Below are 22642 nucleotides of genomic sequence, written 5' to 3' on the forward strand. Positions count from 1 at the left end.
TCACTCACCCTGATGACCTGCCCATCACCTCCGTCCGGTCCCCTCTTCTCCACTGTCCCTACCCGCTCAGATTCATTCTTCTCTAGACCTGTACAGTCCACCTGTTACCACCAGTTTCTCCCATCGTCCACCCCCCACATACCCACCCACCCACCCTCCTACACCTCACCTGTACTCTCTAACCTGCTCCTCCCCTCTCCCACCGCTGCCCCCTTCCTTTCCAGTACCGATGAAGGGCTTCAGTCTCAAACTTTGGCTGTTTATTTCCTGCCATAGATGCTTGCTGAGCTGCTGAGTTCCTCCAGCACTCTGTGCACATTTGCTCAAGATTTCTGGCACCCACAGAACCACTTGTGTCTCTGAGCTATAAGGAGACTGGACAGACGGGGAGCATACATTTGTGGTGAGCGTGTCTATGAGGATTTTGGAGGATCTGTGTGGAACTCTTCCATCAAGATATCACTAGCTGGATTACTACAGGTAGAGGGAGCTTCTCTCTATGTCTGACTTGCAGAGCATGTGACGGGCTGTTGTAGAAGGAGCTTTGCTCCCTGCCTAACCACGGGACATTGTTTTGGGACACTGTGGAGGGAGCTTCACTCTGTGTCTGACCCCGGGAGTGTGTGATGGGACGGTGTGGAGGGAGTTTCACTCTGTGTCCGACCCCGGGAGTGTGTGATGGGACGGTGTGGAGGGAGATTCACTCTGTGTCTGACCCCGGGAGTGTGTGATGGGACGGTGTGGAGGGAGATTCACTCTGTGTCCGACCCTGGGAGTGTGTGATGGGACGGTGTGGAGGGAGTTTCACTCTGTGCCCGACCCCGGGAGTGTGTGATGGGATGGTGTGGAGGGAGTTTCACTCCGTGTCTGACCCCGGGAGTGTGTGATGGGACGGTGTGGAGGGAGATTCACTCTGTATCTGACCCGGGGAGTGTGTTGGGCTGGTGCGGAGGGAATTTCACTCTGTGTCTGATCCCGGGAGTGTGTGATGGGACAGCATGGAGGGAGTTTCACTCTGTGTCCGACCCCCGGAAGTGTGTGATGGGACGGTGTAGAGGGAGCTTCACTCTGTGTCTGACCCCGGGAGTGTGTGATGGGACGGTGTGGAGGGAGATTCACTCTGTGTCTGACCCCGGGAGTGTGTGATGGGACGGCGTGGAGGGAGCTTCACTCTATGTCTGACCCCGGGAGTGTGTGATAGGATGGTCTGGAGGGAGATCCACTCTGGATTTGTTGCCAGTAATTAACTTTCTGATTGCTATTTCTGTTCCGGGACTCGTGCTCTTTGTGATTTTTGTAAATGACTTGGATGACAGAGTTTAAGGGTGTGTTGGTAAGTTTGCAGATGACATGAGGGTCGGTGTTGTGGATACTGTAGCCTGTTGTTGGTTACATCGGGACTTTGACAGGATGCAGAGCTGGGCCAAGAAGTAGCAGCTGCAGTTCAATCTGGAATAGTGTGAAATGACTCACTTTGACAGTTTGAACATGGAGGCAGGGCACAGGGTTAACGGCCGGATTGTCAGCAGTGTGAGGAACAGAGGGAGCTTGCAGTTTATGCCCATAGATACGGCAAAGTCTCCTGAGGAGACTGAGGTCCTTTAACATCTGCCGGACGATGCTGAGGATGTTCTATGAGTCTGTGGTGGCCAGTGCGATCATGTTTGCTGTTGTGTGCTGGGGTAGCAGGCTGAGGGTAGCAGACACCAACAGAATCAACAAACTCATTCGTAAGGCCAGTGATGTTGTGGGGATGGAACTGGACTCTCACGGTGGTGTCTGAAAAGAGGATGCTGTCCAAGTTGCATGCCATCTTGGACAATGTCTCCCATCCACTACATAATGTACTGGGTGGGCACAGGAGTACATTCAGCCAGAGACTCATTCCACCGAGATGCAACACAGAGCATCATAGGAAGTCATTCCTGCCTGTGGCCATCAAACTTTACAACTCCTCCCTTGGAGGGTCAGACACCCTGAGCCGATAGGCTGGTTCTGGACTTATTTCATAATTTACTGGCATAATTTACATATTACTATTTAACTATTTATGGTTCTATTACTATTTATTATTTATGGTGCAACTGTAATGAAAATCAATTTCCCCGGGGATCAATAAAGTATGACTATGACTAAAATTACCCTGCAAGGTGATCGGATGGCTGAGATGCCATGCTGTGTGATGGCCTTCACTAGTCGGGGAACTGGGCTCAGGATGGCGAGGTAATGTTGCGGCTCTATAAAACTCTGGTTGGACCAGACTTGGCGCATTGTGTTCTGTTCTGGTCGCCTCAGTACAGAAAGGATGAGGGAGCTTTAGAGGGGGTGCAGAGGAGGTTTGCCAGGGTTGGAAGGTAGGTCCTGTGAGGAAAGGTTGACTGAGCTGAAGAGAGGTGACATGATACAGGTGGATATCACCGAGGGAGGGGACCTACCAGGGAGGGGCTGGGGGGGGGGGGAGAGTCTGCTGTGGCTCAGAAGGGAAGGGATGATCCAACACTCCATAGGAGGAGTGGACACGTCGTGCTCTGGACGCGGTAGAGACACCCGGAGGCTACGTTGCCTCGTAGGTGCCAGGAACTGGAACGGCTCAGACCGGGTCCACAACATTCTAAGAGGGGGGTGAACAGTCAGAAATATTAGTCTATATTGGCATCAGTGACATAGGGTGGAAAACCGAGGAGGTCCTGAAGAGAGGATATAGGGAGTTAGGGAGAAAGCTGAAAAGTAGGACCTCTGGGGTAGTCATCTTTGGATTGCTGCCTGTGCCACGTCCCATTGAGGGTAAGAATTGGATGATTTGGCAGATGAATGCGTAGCTGAAGAATTGGTGCAGGGGACAGGGTTTCAGATTTCTAGATCATTGGGGCCTCTCCTGGGGAATGTATGACCTGTACAAAAAGGACGGGTTGCTCCTGAACCCGAGGGGGTCCAATATCCTCGCAGGCGGGTTTGCTAGAGCTGTTCGGGAGGGTCTAAGCTGATTTGGCAGGGGGATGGGAACCAGAGTGAGAGGGCTGAGGATGGGGTAGCTGGTTTACAAACAGAGGCAGTGTGTAGCGAGACTCCAAGCAAAGCAGAGGCTGATGACAGGGCAAAATTGCAGTCAACAGGATGAGTTGAAATGTAAGAGGTGGACAAATGACAATGTGACCAGTATACGGAATACGGTACAGGCAGAGGCCGTGCGTAGTGAGACGGTCAGGGTTGACAGGCAGCTGTTGGGGCAAAATTGCAGTCAGTCAGATGAACTGCAGTGTAGTGGGGACAAAAATCAAAAAAAAAGGTGATGGATAGAGGACTGAAAGTGTGATATTTGAATGCACACAGTATACAAAGTATGGTAGCACAGTTAGAGATTGGCAGGTATGACGTTGTGGGCATCAGAGTCGCAGCTGAAAAAAGAATAAGATCCAAAGGGTACACGCAAACAACAGGAATTCTGCAGATGCTAGAATTTCAAGCAACACGCATCAAAGTTGCTGATGAACGCAGCAGGCCAGGCAGCATCTCTAGGAAGAGGTACAGTTGACGATTCAGGCCGAGACCCTTCATCAGGACTAATTGAAGGAAGAGCTAGTAAGAGATTTGAAACTGGGAGGGGGAGGGGGAGATCCAAAATTATAGGGAGGATGGGCAATAACGGATGGGGTACGACCATTTTGCTGAACACCTATGCTCTGTCCGCCAGAGAAAGCAGGATCTCCCAGTGGCCACACATTTTAATTCTACGTCCCATTCCCATTCTGATATGTCTATCCACGGCCTCCTCTACTGTCAAGATGAAGCCACACTCAGGTTGGAGGAACAACACCTTATATTCTGTCTGGGTAGCCTCCAACCTGATGGCATGAACATTGACTTCTCTAACTTCCGTTAATGCCCCTCCTCCTCCTCGTTATTTATTTATTATATACACACATTCTTTCTCTCTCCCTCCTTTTTCTCCCTCTGTCCCTCTGACTATACCCCTTGCCCATCCTCTGGGTTTTTCCCCCCTCCCCCTTTTCCTTCTCCCTGGGCCTCCTGTCCCATGATCCTCTCATATCCCTTTTGCCAATCACCTGTCCAGCTCTTGGCTCCATCCCTCCCCCTCCTGAATTCTTCTATCATTTCGGATCTCCCCCTCCCACTTTCAAATCTCTTACTAGCTTTTCCTTCAGTTAGTCCTGACGAAGGGTCTCGGCCCGAAACGTCGACTGTACCTCTTCCTAGAGATGCTGCCTGGCCTGCTGCGTTCACCAGCAACTTTGATGTGTGTTGCAAGGGTACACATTGTATTGAAAGGACAGGCAGGTAGGCAGAGGGGGTGGGGTGGCTCTGTTGGTGAAAAATTAAGCAAATCCTTAGAAAGAGGTGATGTAGGATTGGAAGATGTAGAATCTTTGTGGATAGATCTAAGAAACTGCAAGGGTGAAAAGACTCTGATGGGAGTTATATACAAGCCTCCAAACAACAGCCAGGATGTGGGCTGCAAATTACAGTGGGAGATAGAAAATGCATGTCAAAAGGGCAATGTTACGATCGTCATGGGGGATTTCAATATGCAGGTAGGTTGAGAAAATCAGGCTGGTACTGAATCCCAAGAGGGTGAGTTTGTAGAATGCCTATGGGATCGCTTTTTAGAGCAGCTCCTGGTTGAGCCACTAGGACATTAGCCATTCTGGATTGGGTGTTGTGCAATGAATTGGATTTGATTAGGTAGTTTAAGTTATGGAACCCTAGGAGGCAACGGTAAGGATTCACCCTGCAATTTGTGAGGGAGAATTACAGAGGCATAAGAGAGGAGCTGGCCAAAATTGATTGGAAGGGAACACTAGCAGGGACGATGGCAGAGTAACAATGACTGCAGTTTCTGGGAGCAATTTGGAAGGTGCAGGATAGATGCATCCCAAAGATGATGGAATATTCTAAAGGCAGGATGACGCAACTGTGGCTGACAAGGGAAGGGAAAGCCAACAGAAAAGCAAAAGAAAGGGCATGTAATAGATCACAAATTATTCGGTAGTTAGAGGATTGGAAAATTTTTAAAAACCAACAGAAGGCAACTAAAAAAGGCCATAAGGGGGGAGAAGATGAAATATGAAGGTAAGCTAGCCAATAGTGTCAAAGAGCATACCAAAAGCTTTTTCAGATACATAAAGAAAAAAAAAGAGATGTGACAGTAGATATTAGACCGTAGGAAAATGACGCTGCAGAGATAGTAATGGGGGACAAGGAGATAGCGGGCAAACTGTTTTAAGTACTTTGCACCTGGCTTCACTGTTAAAGTCACTACCATTGTGCCAGAGGTTTAAGAGTGTCAGTGTGTAAAAGTGAGTGTAGTTGCTATTACTACAGAGGTGCTTGGGAAACCGCAAGGTCTGAGGGCAGGTAAGTCACCTGGACCAGATAGTGTGCACCCTAGGTTTCTGAAAAAGGTGGCTGAAGAGATTATGGAGTCATTAGTAGTGAACTTTCAAGAATCAGTAGATTCTGGCATCGTTCTGGTGGTTTGGAAGATTGCAAATGTCACTCCACCTTTTAAGAAGGGAGGGTGGCAGGAGAAAGGATATTATAAGCCAGTTAGCCTGACTTCAGTGGTTGGGAAAATGTTGGAGTTGATCGTTAAGGATGAAGTTACAGGGTACTTGGAGGCACATGATAATATAGGCCAAAGTCAGCATGGTTTCCTCAAGGGAAAATCTTGCCTGACAAGTGGTAAAAGGACATTGATGGCAGTTATAAATAGGCCTCCCAACAGTGGCTGGGAGGTGGACACAGATTACAACAGGAAATAGAAAAGGCGAGTCAAAAGGGCAATGTTACGGTAGTCATGGGAGATTTTAACATGCAGGTGGATTGGGAAAGTCAGATTTGTAGGGATCTCAAAAGAGTGAGTTTGTTGAATGCCTAGGAGATGGCTTTTTAGAGCAGTTTGTCGTTGAGCCTACTAGGGGATCAGCGATACTGGATTGTGTGTTATGTAATGAACCGGAGGCGATTAGGGAGCTTAAGGTAAAAGAACCCTTAGGAACCAGTGATCACAATATGATTGTGTTCAGCTTGAAATTTGATAGGGAGAAAGTAAAGTCTGATGTTGCAGTATTTCAGTGGAGTAAGGGAAATTACACTGGTATGAGAGAGGAGTTGGCCAAAGTAAATTGGAAGGAGCTGCTGGCGGGGATGTCAGCAGAGCAGCAATGGTGTGCGTTTCTGGGAAAAATGAGGAAGGTGCAGGTTATGTGTATTCCAAAAATGAAGAAATACTCAAATGGTAAAATAGTAAAACCGTGGCTAACAAGGGAACCCAAAGCTATTGTAAAAGCAAAAGAAAGGGCATACAACGAAGCAAAAATTAGTGGGAAGATAGAGGATTGGGAAATTTTTTTAAATGTAGAGGGCAACTAAAAGTCATTAGAAGGGAAAAGATGAAATATGAAAGCAAGCTAGCAAATAATATCAAAGTGGATAGTAAAAGTTTTTTCAAGTATGTTAAAAATAAAAGAGAAATGAGAGTGGATATAGGACCGCTAGAAAATGAGGCAGGAGAGATAATAACGGGGACAAGGAGATGGCCGATGAACTAAATGAGTATTTTGCATCAGTCTTCACTGTGGAAGACACTAGCAGTATGCCTGATGTTGTAGTGTGTGAAGGAAGAGAAGTGAGTACAGTTACTTTTACAAGAGAGACGGTGCTCAAAAAGCTGAAAGACCTAAAGGTATATAAGTCACCTGGATCAGAGGAACTGCTCCCTAGGGTTCTGAAAGAGGTAGCTTTAGAGATTGTGGTGGCAGTGGAAATGATCCTTTGAAAATCATTAGACTCTGGCATGGTGCCAGAGGACTGGAAAGTTGCAAATGTCACTCCACTCTTTAACAAAGGAGGAAGGCAGCAGAAAGGAAATTATAGCAGTTAGCCTGACCTCAGTAGTTGGGAGGATGTTAATTATTAAGGACGAGGAGATGGAATACTTGGTGACACAGGACAAGACAGTACAAAGTGGGCATGGTTTCCTTCAGGGAAAATCCTGCCTGACAGAACTGTTGGAATTCTTTGAGGAGATTACAAGTAGGATAGATAAAGGGGATGTAGTGGATGTTGTATATTTGGATTTTCAGAAGGCTTTTGACAAGGTGCCACACATGAGGCTGCTTACCAAGTTAAGCGCCCATGGTATTACAGGAAAGTTACTAACAAGGTTAGAGCATTGGCTGATTGATCAGAGGCAGCAAGTGGGAATAAAAGGATCCTTTTCTGGTTGGCTGCCAGTGACTAGTGGTGTTCCACAGGGGTCGGTGTTGGGACCACTTCTTTTTATGCTGTGTATAAATGATTTAAATGATGGAATAAATGGCTTTGTTGCCAAGTTTGCAGATGATACAAAGATTGGTGGAGGGGCAGGTAGTGTTGACGAAACAGGTAGGATGCAGAAGGACATAGACAGATTAGAAGAATGGGCAAGGGAGTGGCAAATGAAATACAATGTTGGAAAATGCATGGCCATGCACTTTGGTAGTAGAAATAAATGTGCGGAATATTTTCTAAATGGGGAGAAAATCCAGGAATCTGAGATGCAAAGGGACTTGGGAATCCTTGAGCAGAACATCCCGAAGGTTAACTTGCAGTTTGAGTCGGTGGTGAGGAAGGCAAATGCCATGTTAGCATTCATTTCAAGAGGTCTAGAATACAAGAGCAAGGATGTGATACCGAGGCTTTATAAGGCACTGGTGAGGCCTCGCATTGAGTATTGTGAACAGTTTTGGGATCCTCATCTTAGAAAAGATGTGCTGGCATTGGAGAGGGTCCAGAGGAGGTTCACAGGGATGATTCCAGGAATGAAAGGGTTATCATACGAAGAATGTTTGATGGCTCTGGGTCTGTATTCGCTGGAATTCAGAAGGATGAGGGGGAATCTCATCAAAACCTTTCAAATGTTGAAAGGCCTAGACAGAGTAGATGTGGAAAGGATGTTTCCCATGGTGGGAGAGTCTAGGACAAGAGGGCACAGCCTCAGGATAGAGGGGCGCCCTTTCACAACAGAGATGCGGAGAAATTTCTTTAGCCAAAAAATGGTGAATTTGTGGAACTTGTTGCCATGTGCAGCTGTGGAAGCCAGGTCGTTGGGTGTATTTAAGGCAGAGGTTGATAGGTTCTTGATTGGACACGACATCAAAGGTTACAGGGAGAAGGCTGGGAACTAGGGTTGAGGAGGAGAGAAAAAAAAAGATCAGCCATGATTGAATGGTGGAGCAGACTCGATGGGCCAGATGGCCTAATTCTGCTCCTATGTCTTATGGTCTAAATCTGTTGGAATTCTTTGAAGAAATAACAATCAAGATAGACAAAAGAGAGTCGGTGAATGTTGCTTACTTGGAATTTCAGAAGGCCTTTGACAAGGTGCCGTACATGAGGCTGCTTAAAAAGAGCCCATGGTGTTACAGGAAAGATACTGGCATAGACAGAGCATTGGCTGATTGGCAGGAGGTGAAGAGTGGGAATAAAAGGAGCCTTTTCTGATTGGCTGCCGGTGACAAGTGGTGTTCTGCAGGGTCGGTATTGGGACCACCTCTTTTTACGTTATATATCAATGACTTGGATGATGGAATTGGTGGCTTTGTGGCCAAGTTTGTGGACACTATGAAGATAGGTGGAGGGGCAGGTGGTGTTGAGGAAACAGAGTCTGTAGAAGGACTTGGACAGATTAGGAGAATTGGCAAAGAAGTGGCACATGGAATACAGTGTCAGGAAGAAAATTCAAAGTTCTGAGCTGCAAAGGGACTTGGAAGTCCTCGTGCAGGATTCCCCAAAGATTAATTTGCAGGTTGAGTTGATGGCGAAGAAGGCAAATGCAACGTTAGCATTCATTTCAAGAGGACCAGTACATAAAAGCAAGCATGTAATGATGAGGCTTTATAGGGCACTGGTGAGGCCTCACTTGGGAGTACAGTGAGCAGGTTTGGGTCCTTTATTTAAGAAAAGACGCGCTGACATTGGAGAGGGTTGAATGGAGGTTCACAAAAATGATTCCAGGAACAAAAGGCTTGTCATACAAGGAGTGATTTATGGCTCTGGGCCTGTACTCACTGGGATTCTGAAGTACGAGGGTGGGATCTCATTGAAGCCTATCAAACGTTGAAAGGTCCCGAGAGAGTGGATGATTCCTGTGGTGGGGGAGTCTAGGACCAGAGGGAACTATCTCTGAATAGAGGGCCGTCCATTTAGAACGGAGATGAGGAGGCGAGTCTTTAGCCAGAGACTGGCGAGTCTGTGGAATCCGTTGCCACAGGCGGCTGTGGAGGCCAAGTCTTTATGTTTCTTTAAGCTGATTGATGAGTCAGGGTGTGAAAAGTTACAGAGAGAAGACAGGAGATTGGGGCTGGGAGGGAAATGGATCTGCCACGAGGAAAGCTGGGGCAGACCTGATGGGCCAAATCATCTAATAATGCTCCTATTTCTTATGACCTTATAAGGAAAGAGGCACAGAGTGGACAGCCAAGGACATTGTTCCAGAGTGCAAATGGCTAAAAAAAAAAGGACATATTTTTAAAATGATTGTAGAAAGTATTTGGGGTGGGTGTCAGAGTAGGTGTTTTTTACACAGAGACTGGTGGGGTCATGAATCACGCTGCCAGGGTTGGTTCAGGCAGATACGTTGGGGACACTTACAATTCTCTTTGATAGCAGTAAGGATGAACGAACAATGGGGGAAATTTCAGATTGGTTTTAGAGTAGGTTCAAATTTCAGCAGAGTTGAAGGGCCGGTGCTGTACTCTGCTGTGTTCTGTTTATGTTCTAATGGGCATCTGAAAGAACACTGATTTACAACACGAAAACACGGCCCAGAATTTCACCAATGCCCCACAACTGACATTTACAAAACACACCGCAGATACCGTCCTGGGCCAATCCAACGGCGCCTCCCACAACCAACACCTCTCCCACCCGCCGAGAACCCAGAGTACCCCAGCCTGGAATGTATCATCATCGAGTCCAAATCCCGAAACTCGGACTGCAGTCCGCTCATCCCAGGAGGGACGAGACTTTGGAGGGGGTGCAGAAGAGGTTCACCAGGATGGTGCCTGGATTCGGGGGCGTGAGCTACGAGGACAGGCTGGAAAAAACTGTGTTACTTTCTCTGGAACGGCAGAGGCCGAGAGGAAACCCGATAGAAGTTTGTCAGATTATGAGAGTCATAGACAGCCGGTGCTTTTTCCCAGGATGGAAATGTCTGATAGGAGAGGCCATGGAGTCGATGTGTGAAGGGACAAATTCAAAGGCGATGTGTGGGGCAAAGTTTAGATCTTTTTTTGCACTGAGCAGCAGGTCCATGGATGGTGGCAGAGACAAGAGGAGTTAAAGGTGCCCTGAGGTAGGCAGGGAATGGAGGTAGGTGGACAAGGGACTGGGCATGTATACAATATCATGGGCTGAATGGCCTGTACTCTGTCATGTTCTGTGATCGCCAACCGCAATTATACAGATGCCTTCTCACCCTCCTCAGAAAGTTCACCGCCACACATCTGTGTACACATGGCGGCCACGAGAAACTAATTTTCAGCGGCGTCACATCCCCTTCACCTCCCCCAGTCCCAGATTCTATCCCCAGCCGACTCACTGAACAGATTTACCTTTGTGGAATGTGGGAGGAAATCGGATCAGCCCACGGACACAGAAACTCCAGACACACACAAGCACACGCAGCGTCCGCTGTACCAGGAGACGACCCTCCCCTCGTCGGGACGAGTGTCACCGCTCTACTCCGTGTGAGTCCGCTGGTGGTTCTGCATCTGCCACGACCACGTGAAGCACTTGCCGCAGACGGGGCAGGCGAAGGGCTTCTCCCCGGTGTGGACCCTCCGGTGCGCCTGCAGGTGCGAGGAGTGGGTGAAGGCCTTGCCGCAGTCAGGGCAGGAGAAGGGCCGCTCGCCGGTGTGGGTGCGCCGGTGGGCCAGCAGGTGCGAGGCGTAGACGAAGGTCTTGGCGCACTCGGGGCAGGCGAATGGCCGTTTGCCGGCGTGGGCGCGACGGTGTGCCAGCAGGTTCGTGGTGTGGGGGAAGACCTTGCCACACTCAGGGCAGGCGAACCTCTTCTCCCTCAAGTGTAGCCGCTGGTGCGCCTGCAGGTTGGAGTACCGGACAAAGGCCTTGCCGCAGACGACGCAGGAGAAGGGCCTCTCCCCGGCGTGGATCACGTGGTGCTGCTTCAGGTGCACGGGGCTCTTGAAGGCCTTGCCGCAGTCGGGGCAGGGGAAGGGCCGCTCCTCGGTGTGGACCTGACGGTGCTGAAGTAAGATTGAAGCCGTGCTGAAGCACTTCCCACAGTCTGGACATGGGTAGGGCCTCTCCCCTGTGTGAGTCCGCCTGTGTGCATGGAGCTGTGACGACCGGGCGAAGCTCTTCCCACAGAGAGGGCAGACGAAGGGCTTCTCTCCGGTGTGAACCCGCTGGTGCTCCAGGAGGTGGGCAGACTGGACGAAGGCCTTGCCGCAGTCGGGGCAGGAGAAAGGCCGCTCGCAGGTGTGGGTGCGCCGGTGCGCCTGTAGGTGCGAAGAGCGGCCGAACGTCTTGCCGCAGTCGGGGCAGGAGAAGGGCTGCTGGCAGCTGTGGGTGCGTTGGTGCCTCTGTAGGTGTGAGGAGTGGCCGAAGGCCTTGCCGCAGTCGGGGCAGGGGTAGGGCCGCTCGCAGGTGTGGGTGCGTTGGTGCCTCTGCAGGTGGGAGGAGTGGCCGAAGGCCTTGCCGCAGTCGGGGCAGGGGAAGGGCCGCTCGCCGGTGTGGGTGCGCAGGTGGGCCTGCAGGTGTGAGAAGTGGGTGAAGGCCTTGCCGCACTCGGGGCAGGCCACACTCGTCTCCTCGGTGTGGATCCGCTGGTGCCGAGTGCAGTCCTGGTGACTCTTGTAGGTCTTGCCGCAGACGTTGCAGATGAAGGGCCGGATCTCGGTGTGGGCCAGCCAGTGGCGGCGCAACAAGGACTGGTAGGCAAACACCTTCCCACACAGCGTGCAGGGCAACAGGCCCTCGCGATCAGGTCTGCTCTTCTGCACACCCTCACCGCCCTCAGAGGCAGGAACATCCACATGGATATCGAGGGGCTTTCCTTCCATCCTGTGGTGGCTACTGTCGATAGAATCGCAGCACTCCCACGTCACTCTGCAAGATCTTGGCGTGAATGTTTGGCCCTAACTTTCTCTGCTCTGATGCTCCACTTAAGCTATGTGACACCGGTGTGGACAGCGTCATACAGAACAAATCTTTCTCACCCGAGTCACTGATACCTGAAAGGACAAAACACTTCTCAATTATAGGTTCACGGCAGTAAATTTTATAGCTTTTCTCTGAAATTGCATAACAAGATTCTGTTTTAACACTTCGTGTACAGCATGATATGTCTAGATGGCACAAACACACAACCTTTTTCACATATTCCAGAAGTAACAATAATAAATCAAAACCTGTACCACTATGCCCAAGATCGCAGCCAATATAAATGGTTATCAATGGTTCCAAGTCCCAAAGCCATGTAGTCTTTTCCCTCAGCTTCCTTGTAGCCAGCAAATTTATACCTGTCCTCTGCTCAAAAGCATATCAAGCTGTAATATTTAAAAGGGGGGGAAGTAAATACAGGCGTTAAAAAAACCGGATGATATGAAATCAAAGTACTGAGGACAAGTTGATGAAGTTCAATCAGCAGAGGTCTGGACTAACTTGGGGTTCCAATCCTCTGCAAGAGGAGCAGGGCGGACAGTTTTCCCAGAATGCAGCACGCGCAACAAACAGCTCCAACTGCTCAGCCAGCGCCCTCCGCACCACGAGACGTTGCCTTACCGAGGGCAGTGCGCATGCTCAGACGTACGGGCCCCCCGCTCCAGTGTAAATCACCCGCCCTGGCAACCTGCGCGGCGGACAGCCCCCAGCTGCGGGCTCACACCCAACGGCGGGCCAGGAATCGCTAACGGCGACCAGCGGAGGGGCAACAATCCGTGACGGGCCGCGCAACTGGGAAGCGGGCGCCGACGCCGCCCGTTGGGCGAACCGATCGCCCACGTGACCCCAGCGCCCGCCCTTCATTGTGACGTTGCAGAAGGCCTTCGCGTGGTTCTTGATTGACAATCGAGTTGGCCATTCCGGGCACCTGGAGGACTCAGGCCCCCCCCCCGTTTGTCATCCGGCTGTTTGGACAGCCGGAGGGGGCGTAACCAAGAACCATTGATTGATAGGTCAGCTGAGTAGGCGGGCGGTGCCAAACGAACATCAAAGGACCCAGTTAATCGAATTGGTTTACATGTACAGTACACTGAAAAGCCTGTCTGCGAACAGATTGAATAATAACGCAGCGCACTGGAGTAGAACAGTAGAAAAGCAATAACAGAATGCAGTTATCTTTAGTAAAAGTGCTGCGCAGGCAGACCATATAATGATTCTCGGGAGCCGTTGTTATAATAGCGGGGTAGAAGTTGTTCTGGAGCTTGGTGGTAATTGCTTTCAGGCGATGGGAGAGGAGGAAGAGATGGGCTCTTCTGGTGGGATATCTTTCATTATGCTCCCTGCGTGTCCACCACCTTCTTTACCCGTGTTGGAATTGCCCTACCAGACCAAGATGCAACCTGTCAACAGGATATCCCTCAAGGTTTGCCAGCGAATTTGTGGCATGCCTAACCACCTTAAGCTGCCAGGACACTGTCGCCCCAACTCCATGGACCCACAGCAGGTCATCCAGATAGCAAAACACACGTGTGAAACTGCTAACTCTTCCCACCTCTGGCCCACCGATGAGATCTGGTACAATTCATAAGCACTAAAAGAACATACCAAGTGCTCACGAACGAGTCATCCATCGCAGAAATCGAAGATAGAGGAACGAATTCTAATTCTTCTTTCCGTCATTCTCCTTGTCATTCCTAACAACACTCGATGCTTCCTAATATTTAAACTGTTAGCCATTAGCTGACATTATCCACCGTCAACTCCTGGGCCCTCGGAAGCTCCATCTTCCTCTCACCCCAACCCTCCCCTCTCCACTGACACCCCCAGCCTCCCCCCTCCCCTCTCTGATCCCAGCTCTCATCCGTGCCGGGTCTTTACCATCCCCTGCGACCTTCAACTGTCGGAGGCAGAACGTTCTGTTCTCAGTAAGGGCTTCACGTTTGTCCCCCTTCGCCCACACCTCAGCGAGTTCCGTGTTCGCCATGATGCGGAACTTTTCTTCCGCCGCCTCCGTCTCCGAGCCTACTTCTTCGGCAAGGACTCTTCCACCCCCGCCGATGACCCCTTCTCCCGTCTTCAACCCTCCTCTTCTTCATGGACACCCCGCTCTGGTCTTCTGCCTGCTCTGAATCTCTTTATCGCTAATTGCCGACGGGACATCAACCGTCTCGACTTCACCGCACCTTGTCCCCATTCCAACCTCACTCCTTCCGAACGCTCGGCTCTCCACTCCCTCCGCACTAATCGTAACCTTATTATTAAACCCGCCGATAAGGGGGGTGCTGTTGTAGTCTGGCGTACTGACCTCTACCTTGCCGAGGCACAGCGACAACTCGCGGATACCTCCTCTTATTTACCCCTCAATCGTGACCCCACTAAGGAGCACCAGGCCATTGTCTCCCACACCACCACCGACTTTATCCACTCAGGGGATCTCCCATCCACTGCTACCAACCTTATAGTTCCCACACCCCGCACTTCCCGTTTCTACCTCCTACCCAAGATCCACAAACCTGCCTGTCCTGGCCGACCTATTGTCTCAGCTTGCTCCTGCCCCACCGAACTCGTTTCTGCATACCTCGACACGGTTTTATCACCCCTTGTTCAATCCCTTCCGACCTATGTTTGTGACACTTCTCACGCTCTTAAACTTTTCGATGATTTTAAGTTCCCTGGCCCCCACCACTTTATTTTCACCATGGATGTCCAGTCCTTATATACTTCCATCCCCCATCAGGAAGGTCTTAAAGCTCTACGTTTCTTTTTGGATTCCAGACCTAATCAGTTCCCCTGTACCACCACTCTGCTCCGTCTAGCGGAATTAGTCCTTACTCTTAATAATTTCTCCTTTGGCTCCTCCCACTTCCTCCAAACTAAAGGTATAGCTATGGGCACCCGTATGGGTCCTAGCTATGCCTGCCTTTTTATTGGGTTTGTGGAACAATCTATGTTCCGTGCCTATTCTGGTATCTGTCCCCCACTTTTCCTTCGCTACATCGATGACTGCATTGGCGCTGCTTCCTGCACGCATGCAGAACTCGTTGACTTTATTAACTTTGCCTCCAACTTTCACCCTGCCCTCAAGTTTACCTGGTCCATTTCCGATACCTCCCTCCCCTTTCTAGATCTTTCTGTCTCTGTCTCTGGAGACAGCTTATCCACTGATGTCTACTATAAGCCTACTGACTCTCACAGCTATCTGGACTATTCCTCTTCTCACCCTGTCTCCTGCAAAAACGCCATCCCCTTCTCGCAATTCCTCCGTCTCCGCCGCATCTGCTCTCAGGATGAGGCTTTTCATTCTAGGACGAGGGAGATGTCCTCCTTTTTTAAAGAAAGAGGCTTCCCTTCCTCCACTATCAACTCTGCTCTTAAACGCATCTCTCCCATTTCACGTACATCTGCTCTCACTCCATCCTCTCGCCACCCCACTAGGAATAGGGTTCCCCTGGTCCTCACCTACCACCCCACCAGCCTCCGGGTCCAACATATTATTCTCCGTAACTTCTGCCACCTCCAACGGGATCCCACCACTAAGCACATCTTTCCCTCCCCCCCGCTCTCTGCATTCCGCAGGGATCGCTCCCTACACAACCCCCTTGTCCATTCGTCCGCCCCATCCCTCCCCACTGATCTCCCTCCTGGCACTTATCCGTGTAAGCGGAACAAGTGCTACACATGCCCTTACACTTCCTCCCTTACCACCATTCAGGGCCCCAAACAGTCCTTCCAGGTGAGGCAACACTTCACCTGTGAGTCGACTGGGGTGATATACTGCGTCCGGTGCTCCCGATGTGGCCTTTTATATATTGGCGAGACCCGACGCAGACTGGGAGACCGCTTTGCTGAACATCTACGCTCTGTCCTCCAGAGAAAGCAGGATCTCCCAGTGGCCACACATTTTAATTCCACATCCCATTCCCATTCTGACATGTCCATCCACGGCCTCCTCTACTGTAAAGATGAAGCCACACTCAGGTTGGAGGAACAACACCTTATATTCCGTCTGGGTAGCCTCCAACCTGATGGCATGAACATTGACTTCTCTAACTTCCGCTAAGGCCCCACCTCCCCCTCGTATCCCATCTGTTATTTATTTTTATGCACACATTCTTTCTTTCACTCTCCTTTTTCTCCCTCTGTCCCTCTGAATATACCTCTTGCCCATCCTCTGGGTCCCCCCCCCCTGTCTTTCTTCCCGGACCTCCTGTCCCATGATCCTCTCATATCCCCTTTGCCAATCACCTGTCCAGCTCTTGGCTCCATCCCTCCCTCTCCTGTCTTCTCTTATCATTTTGGATCTCCCCCTCCCCCTCCAAATTTCAAATCCCTTACTCACTCTTCCTTCAGTTAGTCCTGACGAAGGGTCTCGGCCTGAAACGTCGACTGCACCTCTTCCTACAGATGCTGCCTGGCCTGCTGCGTTCACCAGCAACTTTGATGTGTGTTGCTTGAATTTCCAGCATCTGCAGAATTCCTGTTGTTAGCTGACATTACCTGCATGTTATGTTTTCCAGAAACCTTTGCTGGGACAAAGTACTTCACACAGATGGCCTAAAAGCTACCGGGGACAATAGTGCAAATAACTTAGCTGTAGCTGTTTGGTTTAATGTGGACCAATTAACACAGCCTCATTGTCTTTTGTTGCGGACCAGAATTGGTCACATCACATTGCAAACCACATCTCTTAGCTCCCCACCCCACCCACTGTGAATTAGCAGCCTGTGCTCTGTAACACTGTCATTTTGCAAAGCTGTATTTTTAACTTCAAACTGATTGCTGTTTGCAATTTATATTATTAACTGAAGATTGGTTCTTGTTTACAACAAGAAGCTGAGCAAAGAGTATTTGTTAGAAGGTTAACTTTGTCACAAACAACTCTGACCCTTTGGAAAGGTCATGCTGTGGTTGGCAATAATCCTCTCGGGCCCTAGAAAGTGAATAGCCATCACACTTGCACACTTAACTTTACCTCTCTCTTGTCTCAATAGACAATAGACAACAGGTGCAGGAGTAGGCCATTCAGCCCTTCGAGCCAGCACCGCCATTCACTGTGATCATGGCTGATCATCCACAATCAGTACCCCATTCCTGCCTTCTCCCCATATCCCTTCACTCCGCTATCTTTAATTGCTCTATCTAACTCTTTTTTGAAAGAATCCGGAGAATTGGCCTGCACTACCTTCTGAGGCAGAGCATTCCACAGAACCACAACCCTCTGTGTGAAAAAGTTTTTCCTCAACTCCATTCTAAATGGTCTACCCCTTATTCTTAAACTGTGCCCTCTGGTTCTGGACTCCCCCAACATCAGGAACATGTTTCCTGCCTCTAGCATGTCCAATCTCTTAATAATCTTATATGTTTCAATCAGATCCCCTCTCATCCTTCTAAATTCCAGTGTATACAACCCCAGTCACTCCAATTTTTCAACATATGACAGTCCTGCCATCCCGGGAATTAACCTCGTGAACCTACGCTGCACTCCCTCAATAGCAAGAATGTCCTTCCTCAAATTTGGAGACCAAACCTGCACACAGTACTCCAGGTGTGGTCTCACCAGGGCCTTGTACAACTGCAGAAGGACCTCTTTGCTCTTATACTCAACTCCCCTTGTTATGAAGGCTGGCATGCCATTAGCTTTCTTCACTGCCTGCTGTACCTGCATGCTTACTTTCAGTGACTGATAAACAAGGACACCTGGATCTCGTTGTACTTCCCCTTTTCCGAACTTGACACCATTCAGATAGTAATCTGCCTTCCTGTTCTTGCCACCAAAGTGGATAACCTCATATTTATCCACATTAAACTGCATCTGCCATGCATCTGCCCACTCACCCAACCTGTCCAAGTCACCCTGCATTCTCATAACATCCTCCTCATATTTCACACTGCCACCCAGCTTTGTGTCATCTGCAAATTTGCTAATGTTACTTTTAAGTCAAAGTATATCATCTAATACCTCTTACCAACAGCATCTCATGACTCCCTTCGGGCAGGAGGTACAGAAGCCTGACATCCTACACCACCGGGTTCAGGAACAGATTTTTCTCTTCAGTCACTGAGTTATTGGACCAACCGCCCCCTCACTGCAGTAACACTGTGTCCACTTTGCATTACAATGGACTTTCAATTTTTTTACACTAATTGAATTCTTTCTTGTAAAAAACTGTTCATTATTCATGTTTAGTCTATATTTTGTTTGTGAACACTGCACGTCTGCTGTTAGATGCCTGTGATGGTGCTGCGAGTATGTTTTTCAATGCCTGTGACGTTACTGTAATTTAGAAACACAGAAAACCTGCAGCACAATACAGGCCCTTCAGCCCACAAAGCTGTGCTGAACATGTACTTACTTTAGAAATTACCTAAGGTTACCTATACCCCTCTATTTTTCTAAGCTCCATGTACCTATCCAGGAGTCTCTTAAGAGACCCTATCATATCCACCTCCACCACCATTGCCGGCAGCCCATTCCACGCATTCACCACTCTCTGTGTGAAAAACTTACCCCTGACATCTCCTCTGTACCTACTTCCAAGCACCTTAAAACTGTGCCCTCTCATGTTAGCCATTCCAGCCCTGGGAAAAAGTTTTGGATCTCCCCCTCCCCCACCCACTTTCAAATCTCTTACTAACTCTTCTTTCAGTTAGTCTTGACAAAGGGTCTCGGCCCGAAACGTCGACCGTACCTCTTCCTATAGATGCTGCCTGGCCTTCTGCGTTCACCAGCAACTTTGATGTGTGTTGCTTGAATTTCCAGCAATTGCAGAATTACTGTTGTCTGGGAAAAAGCCTCTGGCTATCCACACGATCAATGCCTCTCATCATCTTATACACCTCTGTCAGGTCACCTTTCATCCTCCATCGCTCCAAGGAGAAAAGGCCAAGTTCACTCAACCTGTTTTCATAAGGCATGCTCCCCAATCCAGGCAACATCCTTGTAAATCTCCTCTGTGTTACAATGGGGGGTGTTGGGAACTGACCCAAATGCAAGACACAGACACTGAAGTACTAGGAACAGGACAAGGATGCAGGACCTGGGCTAGGACATGGACTAGAAACGGGGAAACCAGACAAGGAACTATGAACTAGGAGCCCAGGCTTGAACCCCGAGCCAGAGACTGGACAAGGACCCAGAATCTGGGTCTTGCCTCGGGCTCGGGCCCCAGAACCAGGCAAGGACATGACATGACCGCAAGATTGGAGGCTAGGGTCTTGAGGCTTGAGGCTTGGAGACAGGCTTGGGGTCTTGAGGCCTCAGTCTAGGGTACTTCGAGGCTTGGGTATGGACTCAGAGCCAGAGACTGGGCAAGGACCCAAAACCTGGGACTTGACTCGGGCTTGGACTCCAGAACAAGGCGAGGACTCTGGCTCGGACTCCAGAACTAGGTGAGGACAAGACGAGGCTACAGGACTGGACATGGCTTGGGTGAGGAATTCTTGGGTAGGGCGAGACACAAGGACAGGTAAAAGCACATGGACAGGACTCGGATAGGACTGGACTAGGCACGGACTGGACGAGGGCCTTCAGGAGCACGGAGCCTTGGACTAGAAGAGACAGGAGCACAGAACACAGAGCCGGCAGCCCTCCTTGGGAACAGGACGTAGGGCCAGGACTCATACACAGAACGCTGGACATGAAGAGACGGATCTCAACACAAGGTGGCGGCAAACGGCCAGACCCATCTAGTGAAGGCGTGGACACAGAGAGACAATTCCACACAACGAAAGACAGTCCTTTATCTTGACCTAACAAGGCTCCGGTCTCGCTCCGGTGGTAAAACTTCAGCGATACAGGCGGGGTATCCAGGCTAGGTGAGCAGGCAGAGAGTCAAGCGAGGGGAGAAAAGACAAGGAGGGGAAGAGAACAGTTCAGCAGGGAATCCCTGGTTTGCAGAGGTATTTATGTCTCAGCCCCAAAACGAGAATCATGTGCCTACAACAGAAACTGGGGAAAACCAGAAACCCTGAAATAAGGAACTATGGACCCGACCGTGTCTGATCCCGGGAGTGTGATGGGACGGTGTAGAGGGAGTTTCACTCTGTGTCTGACCCCGGGAGTGTGATGGGATGGTGTGGAGGGAGTTTCACTCTGTGTCTGACCCCGGAGGTGTGTGATGGGATGGTGTGGAGGGAGTTTCACTCTGTGTCTGACACCGGGAGTGTGCGATGGGACGGTGTAGAGGGAGTTTCACTCTGTGTCTGACCCCGGGAGTGTGTGATGGGACGGTGTGGAGGGAGTTTCACTCTGTGTCTGACTCTGGGAGTGTGTGATGGGACGGTGTGGAGGGAGTTTCACTCTGTGTCTGACTCTGGGAGTGTGTGATGGGACGGTGTGGATGGAGATTCACTCTGTGTCTGACCCTGGGAGTGTGTGATGGGACGGTGTGGATGGAGATTCACTCTGTGTCTGACCCTGGGAGTGTGTGATGGGACGGTGTGGAGGGAGTTTCACTCTGTGTCTGACTCTGGGAGTGTGTGATGGGACGGTGTGGATGAAGATTCACTCTGTGTCTGACCCCGGGAGTGTGTGATGGGATGGTGTGGCGGAAGTTTCACTCTAGGTGTGACCCCGGGAGTGTGTGATGGGACGGTGTGGAGGGAGCTTCACTCTGTGTCTGACCCCAGGAGTGTGTGATGGACGGTGTGGAGGATCTTCACCATATCTGACGACAGGAGTTTGTGTTGTGAACGTGTGAGGTTAGATTCACCCAGGACCCTGCCTTCCTTCCCACTAATTCTGTTCTGGGACCCCTGCTCTTTGTGGTTTTTATAAATGACTTGGACGAGGAAGTGGAAGGGTGAGTTAGATAGACAGATACTCTATTGATCCCAAAGGAAATGACAGTGTCACAGTAGCATTACAAGTGCACAGATATACAAATATACAAATATTAGAAGAGAAATAAGAAAGATTAAAAAATAAGTTGCCTCAAACAGTCTAACAGGAGGGGATCATCACTTCCCCGGTTATAGGTTGACTGATTATAGAGCTTGACGACCGAGGGTAAGAATGGCCTCATCTGGAGCTTATTGGAGCAGCGCTATTGTCTTAATCTAGTACTGAAGGTGCTCCTCTGTTCAGCAAGGTGGCATGCAGAGGGTGAGATACATTGTCCAGAATTGCCAGGATTCTCCATGGGGTCCTTTGTTCTACCACAGCCTCCAGTGTGTCCAGTTTGACTCCTGTAACAGAGCCAGCCTTTCTAATCTGCTTATTGAGCCTGTTGGCATCACCCATGTTGATGCCATTGCCCCGGCACAGCACCACATAGAAGATTGTTCTGGCGACAACAGACTGATAGAACATGTGGAGGAGAGGCCTGCATACTGCAAAGAACTTCAGTCTCCTCAGGAAATAGAGGCGACTCTGGCCCTGCTTGTACACAGCCTCTGTGTTGGTGCTCCAGGCAAGTCTGTTGTCGAGGTGCACCCGCAGGTACTTGTAGGTTCTCACCACATCCACGTCCTCACATCAATAGTAACAGGGAGCAGTGCACGATTAGTCTTCCTGAAGTTCATCACCATCTCCTTTGTCTTACTGATGTTGAGCTGCAGATGATTCAGCTTGCACCATTTAACAAAGTCCTCCACCAGGGCCCTGTATTCATCCTCCCTTTATACAACCAACTACTGCCGAGTCATCAGAGAATTTCTGCAGATGACATGACTCAGTGTGGTATCTAAAATCCAAGGTATACAGGATAAACAGGAAGGGAGCCAGTACAGTCCCCTGTGGGGCCCCAGTGCTGCTTGTAGCCATGCCTGACACACAGCTCTGAAACTACACAAACTGTGATCTGCCAGTCAGGTAGTCCGTTATCCAGGGTACAATGGAAGTGCCGATCTGCAGTGAATGGAGCTTTTCCCCAGCAATGAGGGCTGTATGGTACTGAAGGCTCTTGAAAAATCAAACATGATCCTCACAGTGCTGCCCTGCTTATCCAAATGGGAGTAGGCTCTGTTCGGCAGGTAGATGACAGCATCGCCGACTCTAGTGTGCTCCTGGTCGGAAACCCAGGGGATCGAGGGCTGGTCTGACCAGGGGTCGAAGGTGAGTAAGTTCGTCGGTGACACGAAGGCTATCGTATGTTCCAACAAGACGTTGATAGGATGTGGAATTGGGCCGAGAAGTGGCAGATGCAGTTCAATCCGGAAAAGTGCCAAGTGAAACACTTTGGAATATTGAACGAAGGCTGAGTACAGGGTCAATGGCCAGACCCTCAGCAGTGCGGAGATACAGAGAAATCCTGGGGTCCACAGCCATGGCTGCCTCAAAGATGCAGTGCACATTGATAGGGTATTAAGAAGTCCTCTGATGTGTTCATTAGTTGAGGGATTGAGGAGTCGAGAGGTAATGTTGCAGCTCTATAAAACTCCGGTCAGATCGCACATAGAGCAGTGTGTTCAATTCCGGTTGCCTCATTACAGGAAGGATGTGGAAGCTTTAGAGAGG

General features: G+C 49.8%; 1 protein-coding gene across 1 annotated transcript in view; it reads right to left on the reverse strand.

Annotated features, from left to right (window-relative positions):
- The window catches only part of LOC140203537 (uncharacterized), a 55895-nt gene that overhangs the window by 17466 nt on the left and 15787 nt on the right, over window positions 1–22642 (reverse strand). The window contains exons 4-5 of the mRNA XM_072269596.1: window positions 12836–13080; window positions 10744–12099 (exon numbers count right to left, since the gene is read on the reverse strand). Coding sequence (XP_072125697.1) covers window positions 10744–12099; window positions 12836–13080 — 1601 coding nt within the window. The remainder of the gene's footprint in view (window positions 1–10743; window positions 12100–12835; window positions 13081–22642) is intronic.

The sequence above is a fragment of the Mobula birostris genome, chromosome 10 (assembly GCF_030028105.1).
Source record: "Mobula birostris isolate sMobBir1 chromosome 10, sMobBir1.hap1, whole genome shotgun sequence".
Classification (NCBI taxonomy): domain Eukaryota; kingdom Metazoa; phylum Chordata; class Chondrichthyes; order Myliobatiformes; family Myliobatidae; genus Mobula; species Mobula birostris.